This window comes from Canis aureus, chromosome 33, assembly GCF_053574225.1.
Source record: "Canis aureus isolate CA01 chromosome 33, VMU_Caureus_v.1.0, whole genome shotgun sequence".
NCBI lineage: Eukaryota > Metazoa > Chordata > Mammalia > Carnivora > Canidae > Canis > Canis aureus.
This window is the reverse complement of record NC_135643.1, coordinates 3,211,531-3,229,767: the sequence shown is the minus strand read 5'-3', so window position 1 is coordinate 3,229,767 and position 18,237 is coordinate 3,211,531. Positions and strand designations below refer to the sequence as shown.

The 18,237-nt window shown below is 40.9% G+C and overlaps 1 protein-coding gene across 1 annotated transcript in view; it reads right to left on the bottom strand.

Moving 5' to 3' along the window:
- Positions 1-18,237, bottom strand: part of FRAS1 (Fraser extracellular matrix complex subunit 1) — a 436,686-nt gene that overhangs the window by 36,476 nt on the left and 381,973 nt on the right. Inside the window, exons 59-65 of the mRNA XM_077882614.1 lie at positions 15,605-15,810; positions 12,026-12,182; positions 9,654-9,854; positions 7,908-8,095; positions 6,080-6,355; positions 3,310-3,542; positions 964-1,124 (exon numbers count right to left, since the gene is read on the bottom strand). Of these exons, the coding sequence (XP_077738740.1) occupies positions 964-1,124; positions 3,310-3,542; positions 6,080-6,355; positions 7,908-8,095; positions 9,654-9,854; positions 12,026-12,182; positions 15,605-15,810 (1,422 nt within the window). The remainder of the gene's footprint in view (positions 1-963; positions 1,125-3,309; positions 3,543-6,079; positions 6,356-7,907; positions 8,096-9,653; positions 9,855-12,025; positions 12,183-15,604; positions 15,811-18,237) is intronic.

Below are 18,237 nucleotides of genomic sequence, written 5' to 3'. Positions count from 1 at the left end.
CTACAGGCCTGCATCAGTGGCACACTGGCTCCTTGGGCCACCCTTACTGGGGCCCTAGCACCTAGGGACTGACTGAGATGTGACAGAAAAGCCTGTCTGTTGAGGCTGGAAGTAAGGTGAGTTGGATGGCTAGGCTCTCTCCAGAGCTCCCTGAAGAGTGGGTGGAGGCTTTGGTGGGGCTATGTGGTAGTCTGACTCATCCCTCTGCCTCATTCTGCTTCTTTTCCTCCCCTTTGACAGATGCTGATCCCAATAAACATCTTGCACCCCATACTCCTTCTCAGCTCCTGCTCCAGATAACCCACCCTACAACATGTGACAGCTGTGCATTAGCTTTCTGAAGATGCTGCAATAAGGGGATTTTAGGGACGCCTGGGTAGCTCAGTGGTTGAGCATCATCTGCCTTTGGCTCAGGGTGTGGTCCTGGAGACCCAGGATCTAGCCTCACATTGGGCTCCCTGCAGAGAGACTGCTTCTCCCTCTGCCTGTGTCTTTGCCTATGTCTCTCATGAATAAATAAATACATCCTTTTAAAAAAATAAGGGGATTTTAGAGCACAGATCCAAACATGCTCACTATTGGGGAGGGAAAGAACCAGCATTTACCATAGCAGGTGCTTTAAAAATGTCAACAAATTAAATCCTCACCCTGACGGGTATCGCTGGTTATCCTCACATCATAGATAAGAAAGTGGTTTGGGGAGGTCCAGCTGTCTCTGTTCAGTTGTACAGGTAGTGGATTAAGGATTTGAACCTAGGTCACTTTGATTCCAGCATCCTTGTTTTTCCCTATTCACGTCACTGTCTAAGCTGCCTTCGTCTGGTTGCCTGCTAGGAAGGAACTGCACTCATCATGCAGCTTTCGAAGACCAGGAGACATGACAGCAGAGTTCACTCAGCTGTGTCCCTAAGGGCCACTGTGCCAGGCTGGAATGGGAAAGCTAGCATGGAAGTTGTCCCTCACCCGAGATGCCTCTCAGGTCGCGGGTCGTGACGAGATTGGAGCAGACGTGCTGGTGTCTGTAGATGGACTCGGACAAAAGGAAATGCAAGTTGTGCAGCGGCATGGTGGAGATGAGGGGCAGCATTCCGTCCTGGTGTGGGATCTGCACAGAGATGTGGATTCTAAGGCAGAAATGGGCAGAGGTAGTGCTTAGGTACCTGCTAGAAAGAGTTAGTAGGGCACATTTCTTTCTCATAACTGATTCTGCCTTCACAAGTGAATTTACCTTTTTTTTTTTTTTTTTTTGTCCGGAAGCTTCCCATGAAGGAACACAGGGTATGACGTACTCCTGGGGTTGTCCCCTCTGCCCCCCTCCCCTAAGAGATCCTCCAGCTCAGAACAGATAGCAATAAAAAAATCACAGTTGTTTCTTCTATACAAGAAAATATAACATCACAACCACAAATTACTTGAAAGCTTTCTTTTGCTTTAAATAGAAGCTTTGTTTCCTTGTGAGCTATGGCCCAGTGACTCAGAGAGGCACCATTCCCCTAACCCATCACAGTGAGGGCCTGGGGAGACTGGGTAGGGCTGAAACCCATATTTTTTCAAGTATTTGTGCCAAACAACATCACTGAGCTCTTTCAACTCTAAGGAAGCAAGGTTGATACTTCCTACTCAGGAAAGTATCTTAGGAATAATCATATCCCACTCCTCCTGCTGTATCCTCCTAACCAGAAGAGCTTTCTCCTTTCTCTTCCTTTAAGCTCCAGCCATGTGGGCAGCCCTTACCGGCTGGCCTGGCCGCATTTGCAGGGTGTTCTCGCCTCATCTGCGTTTCTCAGAGCTCAGATGCCTTTACACCAGGACATCTGCAACTTATTCATATTGGCTGCTGTTTCTTATATGCTCGCAGCCTCTGTTTATCTTGCCTCCCCACAATGAAGACAAGGATTATTTCCTTCACTTCTTTTGTTTTTCCAGAGGATATAGTATAAAATTCTAAATAAAATACGAGCTTAAGTTAATAAATATTGGTTAAGACTGCGATACAACAGAACTCTAATCTGCATTATTTTCATTGTGCAAGTTTAAATTTTTAGCATGTTGATTGAGGGTGTCTTTTTGAGTTTTTACAGCTTGTCTCTTGGAACAAAAGCCCAATAGGCATTTTTAAGAGGAATCAGAACCTTGGAATATGAATAGGATGTCTTTTTTGCTAGGAAAGGGTCAGTAGTGGCCTGAGCACTTCTGTTCCTGCTTTTTAAACAAAAGTATGTCTTACTATGTTAGAAAAAAGAAAGGATTTGCATAGTCTTGCCTCTGTATTTAAATGTTTTTTTCTCCATGCAAATGAACCCCTTTCTCTGAACTCAGTTGCTCATAAAGACACATGCACAAATACCGCAAGGTTTAATGACTATACATAATATACATGAATTCTTTCTTGCTAGGCAAACATGAAAGTATCTTCCATCAAAATCATGGTAGCACAGGAAAAAATAAAAGCACATCTGTCCAGTGACTTTTAGTTTATACAGTACTATTACTCTGTTCATTAGATATTTAGTAAGTGTCTGTAAGGTGCCAAGAAGCACTGTCTCAGGCAGGGGGGTCCAAAAAAAAATTTTTTTTTTAAGTCATGATCCCCGTCCTCACCATCTACTATGGGGATAGAAAGAGAATGAATGATGATAATGCTCTGAACGAGGCACACATGAGTGCCAGGAGAGCTGGAAGGAGGAGCTTCCAAATTAAATTGGGAAAGATGATGGTGAAGTTCCTAGAAGGGATGTCATGAGCTAGGTATAGTAAGAAAACAGGATTTAGCTACAGGGGGTGGATGGGGGCTGGGAGAAGTGCAGTCAAGAGTGTCGGCATATGGGATCCCTGGGTGGCTCAGCAGTTTAGCGCCCGCCTTCAACTCAGGGCGTGATCCGGGAGACCAGGGATCAAATCCCACATCGGGCTCCTTGCATGAAGCCTGCTTCTCCCTCTGCCTGTGTCTCTGCTGCTCTTTCTTTCTGTGTCTTTCATGAATAAATAAATAAAATCTTAAAGAAAAAAAAAAAAGAGTGTTGGCATGGAAGAGGTAATGCAGCATAAAAGACTTGGAAGCCCTGGGGATTTGATTTCAGTTTGATTCTCTGAGGTAGACTGGCAGGTGAAAATGCCCAGCTGAGGGACATGAGGCGAAGAAGACAGGCAAGGGCCCAGATTTTAGGGGGCCTTTGAAGGAGTTAAATTTTTCCTGAAGCATTTATCACTGTTATTCTTATTTTGCAGAAGCATCACTCATTATTCCGTCTCATCCAGAAAACCCACAAAGGAGAGCCCTCTCTGTGTGGAAGGCACCACCTGCCTGACCTGTTTGGATGTTCCTTGTGCTTGACGTCCAGGTACTTCAAGGTTGCGATGAAGGACTGAGCCTGGAAGCCTCTGGCTGTCCCAGCTACTACAGGCGTGTGGCAGATAGCACTGTCTGTTCCAATGGTAACGATGTTGCTCCTTAGGGGAGTCCCCACGTGGCCCACCTTGTCTACGGCCTTTGCCACACAACGCACATGGAACCTCCGGCTAAAGTAAATGCTATCCAGGACCTATGGGGGGAAAATAAAGTACTTAAGACATGTGTATACTCCTTAGACTGTATCTTCTGGATGATAGGACACAGCCAGTTTCTGGTACAGGGTTATCTGTGCAGACCACCCAGCATCTGTCTCTCTACCCATCTATCCACTCTTCTGTTTATTCACTCACCACAAAACTACTGGCTTTCTCCCAGGAGCCAGGCACTAGGACAGAGGATTTACAGCCTCAGGCAGTATGTCAGACAAGGAACGAGTAGACAGATGTGAAGCAAGAGCCCAGAGATGACTGGTTACCAGCGATAGTACTGTTCTCTTCCTATATTAGGTTCAGCATAAGAACCACTCAACTGGTTTCCAGCCCTTCCATTAAGACTGGTTGGGGGATCCCTGGGTGGCGCAGCGGTTTGGCGCCTGCCTTTGGCCCAGGGCGCGATCCGGGAGACCCGGGATCGAATCCCACGTCGGGCTCCCGGTGCATGGAGCCTGCTTCTCCCTCTGCCTGTGTCTCTGCCCATCTCTCTCTCTCTCTCTGTGACTATCATAAAAATAAATAAAAATTAAAAAAAAAAAAAAAAGACTGGTTGGCCTCCAAGTCACTTTGGCTGAGGGTACAGTGTCAGGATATAGAAGAGATATGGTCCTTTCCCAGGAGTTCTGATTTTTCTTTCTTTCCTACCACTAGTCCCTCCCCCAGCCCCCACCTAGGGACCACACACACTGCAGCGGTTACAATAACATGGAGAGTTGAAGTTGAGAACTTGGCCTCTGACACCTACTGGCCTTTGAAGATCTTTGAACAGAATCTTTTGTGTTCTCAGACATAGAGGAGCCGTAAGAATGCTTAATTCAATCTATGCAGAGGCAGCGTGGGTCACCACAACTCTTTAAGTAACATGTGCATACACATAGGGAAGTATATAACAAGAAAAATTAATTAGCAGTTCTGTGTGCCATAGACCTCCCACAAAGCGATTGTACAAACTTATAAATTCTACCCATGAAAGCAATTCTCATTGAAGTCCATTAAAAATTAAAGAGGATTTTTCCATTAAAATTTTTTTAATTAGCTGCCAACGTTTTATTTATTTATTTACACACGGACTTAGTTCAGAAGGGATTTGAGGCATCTTATAAAAAGGCACACGATACAATGATATTAAATAAATAATTAAAGAAACAAAGACAGAGCAAAGGAAACTGGGATAAAAGTATTAGTCACCAAGTCATTGCAAGAAGAAAAACTGAAGCATAATGTAAAATATTAAACGTGGTACCTGTTAAAAAATGTATATTTAGGCCACATCAGACCGAAAATTGCCTTCATGGGTTTTTGGAGAGAGAATTAGATACTGAGGAAACGATAAGCTGTTAAGTCTCGACATTTAAGTTTTTAAATTTTATCAGATAGTTTACACTTGAACTAGGTTATGTTGCAAAAGAATGGATCTTTTGACCTTTCCAAATAAGCTGTGCAAAAAACAATGAATATGAGTGACTTTGCCAAACCCAGAGGCCCCTCCCCACCCTCCCAGCCCCTGCCCGCCTATCCATCTGTACCTTCTCTCCACTATTATCCCTCTATGGGAAGCACTTATTAAAGTGAGAACAAACTGAGAGTTGACTAGGAGAAAATTGAGAAATCCAGTCTCAAAGAAATCTCTGTTCTCCAAAATTTGCACTAATTTGTGCACTATTTTCAATAAAAAACTGTTGAGGGCTTGCTATGTGCCAGCTACGGTGAGGAGGATCTCCACTGCTTTTAGTTCTCTCTCTGTGGAGAACGACGTCAACTGGCGTGATGAGCAGTCACCACAGTGCACTGTTTCTTAAGGTTGGGGAAACCCTCACTATTCATTGCTCTCTGATGGTGTCAGAAGTATTGGTTTGGTGTCTTGACTATCTGAGGACAGCAACGGCATAGTGAACTTTTCATGTCCTCCTACAATTCTGTATAATGTTGACCACTCAACAGACATTTTATCCTTTGTTTAATAACTGTGCCATCCTGACTACCATCAATATGCTGAGCATGTTAGGCTATACAAATGTGGGAGAACACTTGGTCCACATCCTTAAGGAGTTTATATCCTACTACTTACTGGATGATTGAAGAGATGTGAAAAAAGTAATCATTAATTGTACCTATATGGAATCTTTGACTTACTTTGCCGCTTTCAGATGACTTTTATATCTGATTTTTCAATGACCTTGACAAGTGGCTATGTGGAAGAGGTATTATTTTGCAGAGCAGGAAACAGAGACTCAGGGGAGTTAAGTAACCTCTTAATATCACAAGTTAAAAGTAAAGGAGAATCAAGATTAGTGAACAGGTTGTCTGATTACTAGCTTGGATCTTTTTTTCTACGACACCATATTACCTTTTCTTATAAATAAGCATAAAAACCTGTGTGTATATTATATGTATCTGCTTATTTGTTTTATTCCAAATGCCACACAAGGGCCTTAAGGAATTTGATGGAGTTGGAGTGACAAAGAGAAATACCAGTTTTCTCCCCATGCAACCAGGCCCAGAACCCTAGACCTACCATGTGGTTGACACTGGTGAATGGTGTGTTGTCAGTGATGGTCTCAAAGGGAGACCGGGCTCCACTGCCATCAGTGGGGGTGGCTACTTCCCAGCTGAACTGCACAGATGTTTGGTTGATGCCAGCCTCGCTGCAACGCTCCTTCATGATGGCATACTTGGGGAAATGAGAGTCACAGGGCGTAACACAAACCAGTGGGTAGCCTGGGGAGGGGGATTTCTTGACTCCTTCCTTGGTAACTTCTTCTACATGGTCATAGTCAGCAAGTGTGACAACCTGCAAAGGAGCAACAAAGCTTCAGCCTGGACTGGGTGCTGGGAGGCTCAGAGAACTAAGGCTCCCCTTTTGAGATATCTACAAGATCCCTTAACTGCTAGGGATTCTTTAATATATAACAAAAAAAGAGAAAAAAAGGAAAGAAAGAAAGGAAGGAAGGAAGGAAGGAAGGAAGGAAGGAAGGAAGGAAGGAAAAGAAAGAAAAGAAAGAAAAGAAAGAAAAGAAAGAAAAGAAAGAAAAGAAAGAAAGAAAGAGGGCAGCCCCGGTGGCGCAGCGGTTTAGCGCCGCCTGCAGCCCAGGGCGTGATCTGGAGACCCTGGATCGAGTCCCACGTCAGGCTCTCTGCATGGAGCCTGCTTCTCCCTCTGCCTGTGTCTCTGCCTCTCTCTCTCTCTGCATCTCTATGAATAAATAAATAAAATCTTTAAAAAAAAAAAAAAAAGGAAGGAAGGAAGGAAGGAAGGAAGGAAGGAAGGAAGGAAGGAAGGAAGGAAGGAAGGAAGAAAAATACAACGGAGGTTTTCATAGTGCTTTGCCAGGCATACCTAAAAGATACTACAGATCTTTAGTGGTGGTGAAGATCCTCCATCTACCTGAGCTAAAAGCTTTAGTATCGTGTTAATCTTATTCCTAAACCATCGTGTTAATCACTTACATGAAATATATTTTATTTTCATGCCTACTGTAACCAAAGCTGTATCGTGAACAGTTACTAGTTTGAAGCTGCATTAAGAAAAAATAAAATAAATGAAGTTGCATTAAATTATTAATAGTATGCAGTAGTGTACATGGCAAAACAAAAGTAAATAAAGATAGTGTATTTCTTTCATGGTCGGATAAGAGACAAATTTTGGAATGATCCTTCTACTATATGAGACTAGCCAGGGGAGGTTAGAAGACTTATTCTGACTGCTTCATTTTTATGAGTTAAATTTCCCTTGGTAACCTCTAGGCATTTTCTTCCTAATTGTAAAGTCAGTGCATTCATTCTCTGCATCCTCAGCTTGGGAAACTGGGTACTACACTTCTGCAAATACTTAACTCTATGCATGTGGCAAGTATGGAGGGTAATAGATATGGGATATCCTTACTTTTTTTCCCCTTCTCCTAGATCCCACCAAAGAAGTGAGAAGATCAATTGTATCGTACTTCCTATGTTTATCAGACTAAGGTATGAATGTGGTTTGGTCTTACTCTTCTGCTAGGACAGGGTTTCTCATCCTAAGCACTACTGACATGTGTGCCAAGTAATTCTTTGTTGTTGAGGCTGTCCTGTGCATCGTAGGATATTTACCAGCTCCCCTGCTTTCCACCCACTAGAAGCATCTAGTGTGACAGTTGTGACAACCAAAAATGTCACTAGACATTGCCAAATATCCCCTGGAGGTGGTGGCACAGGGAGGGGATTTGGGAAGGAAAGGACAAGGTGGTTCCTGTGCTAAACAGTGTTAGAAGAATGAAGAAGTACCGCATCAGAACTACTTATCTCAAGTCATCATCTACTAGTCACTAGGACATAAAAGCAGTGAACCTATTGGGTCAAGTACTCACGATGGGCGGTGCTGGCAATATGAGACTCCCTGCTGCCTCCTGGTCTAGAATCGTCACGGTGGCAGTGGTCACATCACCAAGAACTGCTTCCACTGGGTCATCTGGGCCAAGGACCAGGGAGAAGGATTCATGCCATTCCCGGTCTTCATTGGATAGGATCTCGACTTTAAAGAAGATATGATCCACACCTTCACCAAGGACAGAACAGAAAGACAGCAAAAGTTCTCATTAGGTGACCTACCTAAGAAGTGGAGGTTGGCACTACTGACATTTTGTTAAAATATGCCCTTTTCTTGTAGAGGTTTTCTATAAATACAGTGGCTGCTAATCACTTTAGTCCTATCTCAAGTGAGAAACCTATTTTATAGACCAAATTCCACCTGTGATAGAGGCTCAGTTTTGCAGATTCACGATTCACTATTCAACACCATATGAGGATTAATGGCTCCTGTCTGACACTAGCTGGTAGTAATAAAAATCTATGATCCAAAATACACTCCACCTTGGTTATGAGTTTTTTTGCTTAATTTTTCTTTCTCCTTTACACTTAGGCATGAACTCCGGTGTGGCTGTGAGTACTTGCACACATAGACACCCATCAAAGCTGTCCTGAGAACTGTATCTCAAAGGTTTCCTACCATACTGTCCCCACAAAGACCACAGCATAAAGGTTTGGCAGGCTGGGATGAAGAGGGTTAGAGCCTTAGGAACTGCTTTCCTTTTCTGTAAAATGACTCTCTGAAGGTGCAAATATCCCTGGTGGTATCCCTTTCTTCCTCTCCTACAAACACCCGGGCTGGGTCACTTCCACAACCTGTCTTTTCTCCAGATCCTTATGCAGAAAAGGAAAGGAAAAAGTAAAGACACGTGGAAGAAGAATCATTGTGTAGAGGCGGAGGAAGGGCATCTACCTTTCTGGCAAACACTAAACAGATGTACATGGGATGGAGCCAAAAGCCCTTTAAAACTCCAGTGGAATGAAAGACAACAGAGACCCCTTCCCCCTCATTCCTGAGAGTCACTTCCTCCCCCTACTTGCCGAGATGTCTCTGAAAAGGCTTCCTACCACTGTTGCCTACTTCTTTCTGGCTATATCACAAATGGTTCCAGGATCTACACCAGTCTTTCCCCCTTATATTGCTCCAGGAAGTTCTGTGAAAAAGATCTAGCATATAGTTCAATTCCTTCTCTGTCTTATTTCTCCCATCAAATTAATACATAGGGGATAGTTCAATACTTAGTTGTGACCTGAATCCCATCTCTCTCTCTTGTCCTTTGACTCATCTCCACGGTTGCCTCTAAACCTTTTTTGGAAATCTAGCAGGGTATCCTGTCTCCTGGCAGATGTTAAACGACTGGAGCACAGAGATTGTACCTTCTGGGTTTTAGTAATTCCTGAAGGGCCCAGCACACAGTGTTCGTCCTATGTTTTACTGAATGACGGCAGTCATGTTTATTCTTTTAAAATCAAATGCATCTATTACTCAACCAAATCATAGGCTAACAACAACCAAAAAATTCTTTTAAATGAGTCCAGATGCCATTTGTTCTTTCTCAATGCCAATTTTTACCAATTAAAAATTGTGAAGATTCCTGTAATAGCAAATGTGTGCCTAATAAGTACTTGATGCTTAATAAGTACTACTGTTTTCCTCTTTTATTTTTCTGCTCATTCCTTTCTTCAAATACAGGATATTTGCCTCTCTATTAAGTAAAATCCACAGATCGTGGTTGGCGTTCGATTACCGGGGCTGAACTTCAAGACTCTGCTCTTTGGGTAATAATCCACTCCGGACTGGGCAGACCCATCCCGAGTGCTGCAGCGAATCTTGGATGTCCTGTTCTGATCCCCTCTGCGGATCACCTTGATATTCAGGAGGGCTACAGCATCTGGCCCCGAGGGTTCCCGGACTTGGTATGCAGCTTCTTCAAACTCTATGGTAGGGGCTAAGGAAACAGGATTAGGAAAACAAGAGCAAGTTAGAAAAGTACAAAGGATTCCCACTCCCCTGAAAACACCTTATCAAGACAAGAGGGACTTTTCCACATTAGTAAATGATACAAAGGTAAAATGGCTTGCGATCACAAAAATCAGTTTTTACCCCTCAGCAGAGCTTTGGAAAAGGAATTTATGATTCTCCAGGAGTTGTTTCTCATAGGCCTATTATTAAAAATCATAGTGGGGGGAATATTTTTAAGCATTTTGAAATGCATAAGGTCCAAGTTTCCATCTGGGCATGACAGCTCACAAAACGTTTTTGAATTCACACGCTTTATCAAGGGACTGACTCAGAGTTAGCCCTTGATAAATACTTATCGACTGATTGCGTGAATAGACTCTTTTTCACTTATAGATATAAATTTCTTTTTTTTTTTGAGATATAAATTTCTAAGCTTTATAATTTATCTCAGTTATACACTACCTAAACTTTCCAAGTCCATCTCCTGTCTCTGATCTTCTGGGTCCTTCTTTTCAGAGCCCTTAAATGTTCCTAACTTAAATGTTCCCAGCCCTTAAATGTTCCTAACTTCTCACAGCTTATTTAGTTAAGAATGAGTAGTTTTAATGAAGAACACAAGACTTCCTAACACAATCTGGTTTGAGGTACTATTCTCATTGCTACGAAGTGATTAATATGTTGGTTTTTACAAAAATTTCAAATTGTGCCTTCTTTTCCATTATATTCTCAGGGTGTAGGGTGAGGTGGTAGTGGTGGATAGAGTGAGATTAAAAAGGGAAAACTGAGAGTAATTACAAATTTTAGATTATTTCTAACATACTATAATATTTTGCAGTAATTTCTAGAGTCTCTGTTCATTTTCCTCTTTCCCTCTGAGAAAATCAATTCTTCCTAATTGTAGAAGATAAGATTCATTGGAGGTTTTGTAGTCTAATGAACGTTCTTTGAGGGGATCCCTGGGTGGATTAGTGGTTTGGTGCCTGCCTTTGGCCCGGGGCGTGATTCTGGATAACCGGGATCAAGTCCCATATCGGGCTCCCTGCATGGAGCCTGCGTCTCCCTCTGCCCGTGTCTCTGCCTCTTCCCCTCTCTCTCTGTGTCTCTCATTAATAAAATAAATAAAATCTTTAAAAAAAAATGAATGTTCTTTGAAACTTAGGAGAGTCCCTTATTACCTCTCTGAGCCTCAATCATAGGGTTTCTGTGTGAGCAAGAGACATTCACTTCAGGATCTGAACCTGAGTCCTTAGGCAAAGGACTAATTTAGCTTCAAGTCTGGCTCTTCTTATTTTACCCAGTGTCCAAGTTGTCCTTGATTTTATATCAGAAACTCTGGAGTCTCACTAACTCTCATGTAGATTCTAGAATCTGATAAAATAAGGGTTACAACCAGTTTTGCTGCTTACAGCTATGTAACTACGAGCATAAATTACATAAATTTGCTGAGGCCCAATTTCTTCACCTATAAAATGGGGATTATAACACCTACCTCAAGGGGTTACTGTCAGGATTACATGAAATAAGATAATATAATATGCTTAGTGTGGTTCTTGGTATAAGGTAAACATTCAAATAAAAACAGCTATTACTATCTGTAATACTATTATCCATTCAAAATATCTATTTGAATAAAAAAATTATGTGCCAATTTGAAACAGATTTGGTTTTATTTTCCCCAGTGCCTGGGTCATTCTTTGCTGACTCACAACTAAAGAATTTAAGATTTTTTTGATTAATAGGCCAAATCAATTAGAAGAAAACTGAGAAATTAGACTTTTCTGGGAAGGTGGCAGTGTTTAAATTAGTTCATTGGATTCAACTCATTCTGATCATATTTCTAATCTTGCTCCTGAACTCCAGTGACTTACACAGGTTTTATTCTTAGCATCTCTGTCCTGGCTTATAACCATACCCATTCCTTTTCTCTTGGCAATGTGATAGAGAATAATGAGATTAAGCACACCTATAAACTTATTGGAATTCTATAGAGGATGATCACTGGCTGCCAACAGTTTATATAAATACTCTGAGATTGTTATCGGTAGACACTTTTACAGTACTTTCATTTTTACAAAACACCTATAATTACATTATTAGTAAAACATCAGTTCATATTCTATCAACCAAAGAGTAACGAAAGACAGTATCTTCTGTTACCATCTTCATCATTGGATATGGTGATGGTGGCCATGTTATTTTTCCCAATTCTGGCTCCACTCCAGTGGTTTCCAAGAGGATGGCCAAGGTAGACCCTGAATTGTTCCTCAGGCTCAAACATGGAGTCATCATGGATAGAAACAGTACAGTTCTTCATCTAGAGCCAATGTTATAAGATAGATTAACATTTGCAGTGAAAAATCAGTAATTTTCTTGCTTTTCCTAGAAAATGATTTTTCTTTTTTGCAGCATCAGAGAGTCAGCACAAATTCAAAAGGATCCAAACGATTTCATTTGTAAAATAGAATATTTAAATCTAACAGTTCATGCCTGACTGGGACATACCCATATGCAGAGTCCTGTATTAGAACATTCCAGACTGAATGATTCATCATGGGTTATGCAAAACAAAATTAATAAAGTAACCCACTCCAATGCACCTGTAGGAAATTTGTGCACTTTCCCTAATCAAACCAATGTGTACATACACATTATGAAAGGTAAATTTCTGGGCAGCCCAGATGGCTCAGCGGTTTAGCGCCGCCTTCAGCCCAGGGCCTGATCCTGGAGACATGGGATCCAGTCCCAGGTCAGGCTCCCTGCATGGAGCCTGCTTCTCCCTCTGCCTGTGTCTCTGCCTCTCTCTCTCTCTGTCTCTGTCTCTGTCTCTCATGAATAAATAAATAAAATCTTAAAAAAAAAAAAAGGTAAATTTCTGATGTTGGGGGTCTAACATATGGATTAGGATTCCTGGAAAGAGCTAACCAATGGTCCTTTCCTTCAGTAAAAACTGAAGAGTTTTAGAAGAGATTCAGAAAGGCTTCTTGTTAGGCTTAAGACATCTTTCAATGCTCACCTTTCAAATGTTCTGTCAAATGGTGTCTCATCTGAAAACTGCTGAGTCCTGAAAGTCTGAGAACATAATCTAAATCCCTATTTGATGGAAAGAAATCAAGTGTTTCCCACACTCAGTATTCTTTACTGAGCACTCTATTCTTAAGAAAACATAAAATAAGGCCAAAACATTTTAGATAATGCAGTAACCTCAACAGTAGAGTCATGTGATGTGAAGTAGGATTATTTTTAGTTGAACCATTTTAAATCTACTCTGCTATTCTGTGGGTATAGAGAAGTTCTACTCTCATACTTCTGAAATCATACTAAATGGAAGGAGAACATCCTGTGAACATTTATAGGTAGCTTGCTAACCTGATTTTAAGCCCCTAAAGAATGTCTCTTTTTTTCTTGATAGAAAGCATGAATTTAGTAGTGACTCTTCAGGATATCCTTTTAAAAAGGACATTCTAATGACTGACAAGTTTCAAAGACAGATTGCTGAGCATGCCAGAGAAAATGAAGATTCCAAAGTGCACTTATGAAGAATGATAGGTTGTCACGTGGGTAACATAGATGAATAGATTGTATTTTCTTTATAATTTTATTAAATTATAAACTGTCTCCTGGATAGGCAGAGAATCCTCTTTTGAACTTAAAACAAATATAGACATGTAGACTCAAAGCTGAAGATCATATCTGTAGTATTTGTGTATGTTTTTAAACACGTGTTTTGACCTGCCACCAGTAAAATTCCCGTAATATATAACTAAGACAGGGCTTCTATGAGTCATGAATGTATAAAAGACCAAGGAAGCTATCACTTTTTTTTTTGGTAGTAAAGATGAACAGGGAAGAATCTGCAGTAACTTTGGATGTGTAAGATATTCTAATGCTAAACTTCAAAAGGACTAATCATAGAGCAAACACCTGATATGTTTGACTATACCAGAATTGAAAAAAACTATTCAACTAAGAACACCATGATCAAAAGTAATAGATAAGTGACAGAAAGGAAAAATATTTACAATGTCTAAAATGTCTACAACTGGCAAGGAATTAATACTTAGAATATATGAGAAAGATTGCAAATCAGTAGGAAAAGGCAACAATACAATAATAAGGAACAAAGGATAAAAACAATTAATTTACATAAGAAGAGACCCAATAAGCTAACAGGCATATATATATACTGGTAGTAACTGGAGAAATGCAAATTTCAAAATGATATAACTTTATACATAGTAGATTAGCAAAAATTCAAAAGATGAGTAATGCTAAGTGTTGGAGAGGATATAGGATTATAACAACCTTCATGCCACTGCTAATGACTTTCTGGAAAGTATTCTGACACTATTTTTTCAAAGTAAGCACAGACATGGCCTTTGGTCCAGCAATTTTGCTGCTGAGTGTATATCCAAAGAAATTCCCACTAAGGTCTGTAAGTGGCTATGTATGGGGTTGTGCACCGCAGCATTATCTGTGGTGGCAGACTGTTAGGAGATGACTGGGCACTATTTCTGGAGTTCCTCACTATCTATTGCTAAGAGTGGGTGGTTAAAATGTACTAAATACACATCACAAAATATTATGCACTATCTCAGCAATAGATTAGATGTACACATAAATGTGGACAGATATTAAAATATATTACTGAGTAAACAGTAAAAGTTTGAAGAAGCTGTAACACAGTAGTTTTATAAGTTAAAATTTGAATACAAAACAACCAGCATTTTTATTTATTTTATTTTTTTTATAATAAATTTATTTTTTATTGGTGTTCAATTTGCCAACATACAGAATAACACCCAGTGCTCATCCCGTCAAGTGCCCACCTTAGTGCCCGCCACCCAGTCACCCCCACCCCCTGCCCACCTCCCCTTCCACCACCCCTAGTTTGTTTCCCAGAGTTAGGAGTCTTCCATGTTCTACAACCAGCATTTTTAAAGAATAAATATAAATTAAGAGATACACATTAAACACGACAGATTGATGAGTTCTGAGAGGGGGAATGGAATGTGGCTAGAGAGTAGGCATCAAATAAAACAAATAAAGTAAGAGAAAGACCTTGAAATGACCAATGGGGACTGTGTGTCTTGAATCAAGAGGGTGCAAGTGACTCAATTATCTGAAACTGAAATCCAAAAATGGGGAAATGTGATTCCTCTTCCATATACATACACTTTTGACATACATTGAGGTTGCAGGCTTTGAGTCTAATGCAGCTATACTTACTGACTGGAGTTTCTCAGGAGTTCCTATGCCCATATACACCACTGTTCATGTGTATTGCTAAGAAGAGAACATTCTATTGGCTTGAATCTGCTCAACTGTCTACCTATTTGGTACTATCCTATTGGTTCTATACTAGAACATATGCTGCCCTGAGACAGGGGCCCAGGTATTGGAGAATTGTCTTGTCCTCCTCTAGGTAACATTGGTGGAGTGTGTTCATCTCGAATGCAATTGCAAATTAAGAGAAGCCTCATTCATTTGATTCTGTTAAATTCCAGAAATGTTACATATACTCTAAATTCCCAGCTAAACCAATGATATATGTATTTGGTTGTAAACAGGATACAAAGAAGAAAGCCATATGAGACTGATGATAATATTACAAATAATATCAATTAGTAAAAGAATTCCTAGGATGTTCAGAATTTGTCTAAATTACTTCATTATGGACAAGTAAAGGTATCAAGGAAAAACACAATCTGATCTTTCAGCCATCATGAATCCACTTACTTTCTCCCCTTTCAGAAATGTAATCCGCGAAAAGTCCTCATTTCTTCTCTCCTCAAAGTCCTCCATGACATGAGCTGAATGGCCCTGGGTATAGCATCTCACTGATGACTCATAGCTCAGATCTCCACTCCGAATGATGGGCACTTGCAGGACACCCTCCTTCTCCTTCACTAGGAGCAAATCCTTGGCAAACTGCATGCTGGGCACTGGGGGAGCATAAGGAAAGATGGAGGCATCATTAGTGGGAGACAGAGAAAAGGTGGCCATAGTCCTCAGAAGCCCTCAGTAGCCACTTGGTAGGAAAGTTCTACTAAGGGCCATCAGAGGCTGGCAAATCAGAGATGGTAAGCAGATTTCAAGACATGCTTGGTCCCAAGACAAGGGAACTGCTTCCACTGTTGAGTGTACTTCTAATGAAACAGAATAAATTAATTTTGCACCTGTTTTCTCCTAGCTTCAGGGTGTAGTCCCCATTTCAAATGCAAACAAGTAATGCAAGTAAAGAAATGGGCCAGGTGTAAGGAAAATTTTTATTAAGACTTGAGTATGCAAAAAAAGTTCAAATTTTGTCTAAGGCTACAAAAAGGAAAAAAGCAGTGTAAGCCTGAAAATAAGTGGCCACTCACATTGGTCCTGGGCCAGACAGACAGTAGGGAAGAATGGGGACATTGGTAAAGAGGAAAGTGCAGGCCTTTTTAAAGGGGGTCATCCCTCAACTCCAGTCTTTTGTTGACAAATCATCCTATTTTCAGATGAAATCAGAAGTCTGGGTTTTTATGTCTTATCTGCTAAATTTCAAAAAAGTAATCAGTTAAAATGGTATAAAGAAATTCCATATAGGCCAGACCATTTGTGCCAAATAAAAGACATCCACATGTTGAATTTGGCCAGTGGGCTCCCAGTCTGTGTCTACTGCTATAAAATCACCTTTTCTTTTATAGCTCAAATGATCTCATTTGACTTTAAGAAGGGACTATAGCCACATTGTGTTAAAAAACATGGGCTTTTCAGTCAACAGTTCTCAATATGAAGAATCATTTTTTTCCTTACTTCCTACAATGCTTACATAATGCTCTACATTAAGACATGTCATCTTTTGAGACCAACATCTTGTTGATTGCTGGTTCTTTTTTCTTTTTTTTTAAGATTTATTTATTTATTGGAGAGAGAGAGAGAGAGAGAGAGAGAGAGCGCTTGTGGAGGGAGGGAGAGAAAGTCAAGTGGACTCTGTGCTGAGCATAGAGCCTGATGTGAGGCTTGATCCCATGACCCCTGAGATCAGAACCTGAGTTGAAACCAAGAGTTAAAGGTTCAACCGGCTGAACCACTCAGGCACCCTACTGGTTCTTGATTTCTTAATGAACAATATGAAGAAGTAGTCCCTCCAGTCAGTCACATGTCAAAGTATACTGTGGCAGAAGCTGACCCTAAAGCTGTAGTCCCCTATTTCTTCACTGTGTCTTGCATATGCCCTGCCAAACCTGAAAGGAAGGAACCAAAAGGCAAGGACCCAAGCATTCTGCAAGTCCATATGTAAAAAGTTGTTTGACTCCAACCTACCCACTGCTCAGAACCATTGGTGTGAGCAAAAACAAAGCAAACTCATTATCTAAGCTAAATCTAGGAGTTATCACTTATTACCAAAGAAAAACCCAAAAGATACTTCTTAAAAGAACACCACACCTAAAGGAAAATTAACAACTTTGGCATTAAGCCCCAAACATTTATCATTTAGGGTTCTGTCATCTAGGAAAATGGTCTGTACTGTCAAAAGGTGTGTGGCAATGACATGACCTAGCATAGAAGGACAAGAAGGAAACTTGTTGGCAGGTAAAAACAACAAGCAAGGAAGCTTTTCTGCTCATGAAAGATTATCAAAAGCTTTGGATTGATTTTTCTTGCTGGCCTGAGAGGCACCATGTCAGATGATAGTTATAAGTGAAAGGGGTAAGTTTGGGTTTTGTCGTGTATTAATCAACCCAAAGTTCTTCTTGAGCTGTAAAAGACTCCTTTTTTTCCTCTTTAACTAGATATTAAGCCCCACTCCTTTCCCTATCTGGAAAAAGAGGGAGAAAGAGAGAAGTAGAAGTAAGGGCAGTGGGTAAACATGTCTCATGATTGCATGCCATGCAGGGAATGGTCCTTGCCTTGTGGAGCGACTAGTCTGGTGGAAGACTGAGGCAAGAGACAATGGAAAAACCATAAGGTGGGTTCAGTGTTAGATCTGTACATGGGGGTTCATGGCATACAAAGGAAGGCCCAGTCCAAGTCCAGCAGTATGTAAAGGGCTTCCATATATGTCATTTCATGTTCTCTTCTCAGTGCCCTGATTATAATCCCCTCAGGAAGTAGGAGCACTCTTCTCAGTTCTGCTTGACTATAGAACACCTTCTCCTTCCACACCGATGGGATGTGTGCCCATGAAATAGGGATGACTTGTGGAGGTTCACAGGTTTGCACTGGGTATCATACACTTATTGTCACACTCTCAGCACATTCATCACGCACAACCCAATTTGTAGTTCTTTCCTTACTTGTGCTAGTCATTTGTCCTGAAATAGATGCTGGGACTCTCCTCTCCACTCCATTGTAACCCACACAGTGCTAGGTGCCAGTTTTAGGCATGGAAAATG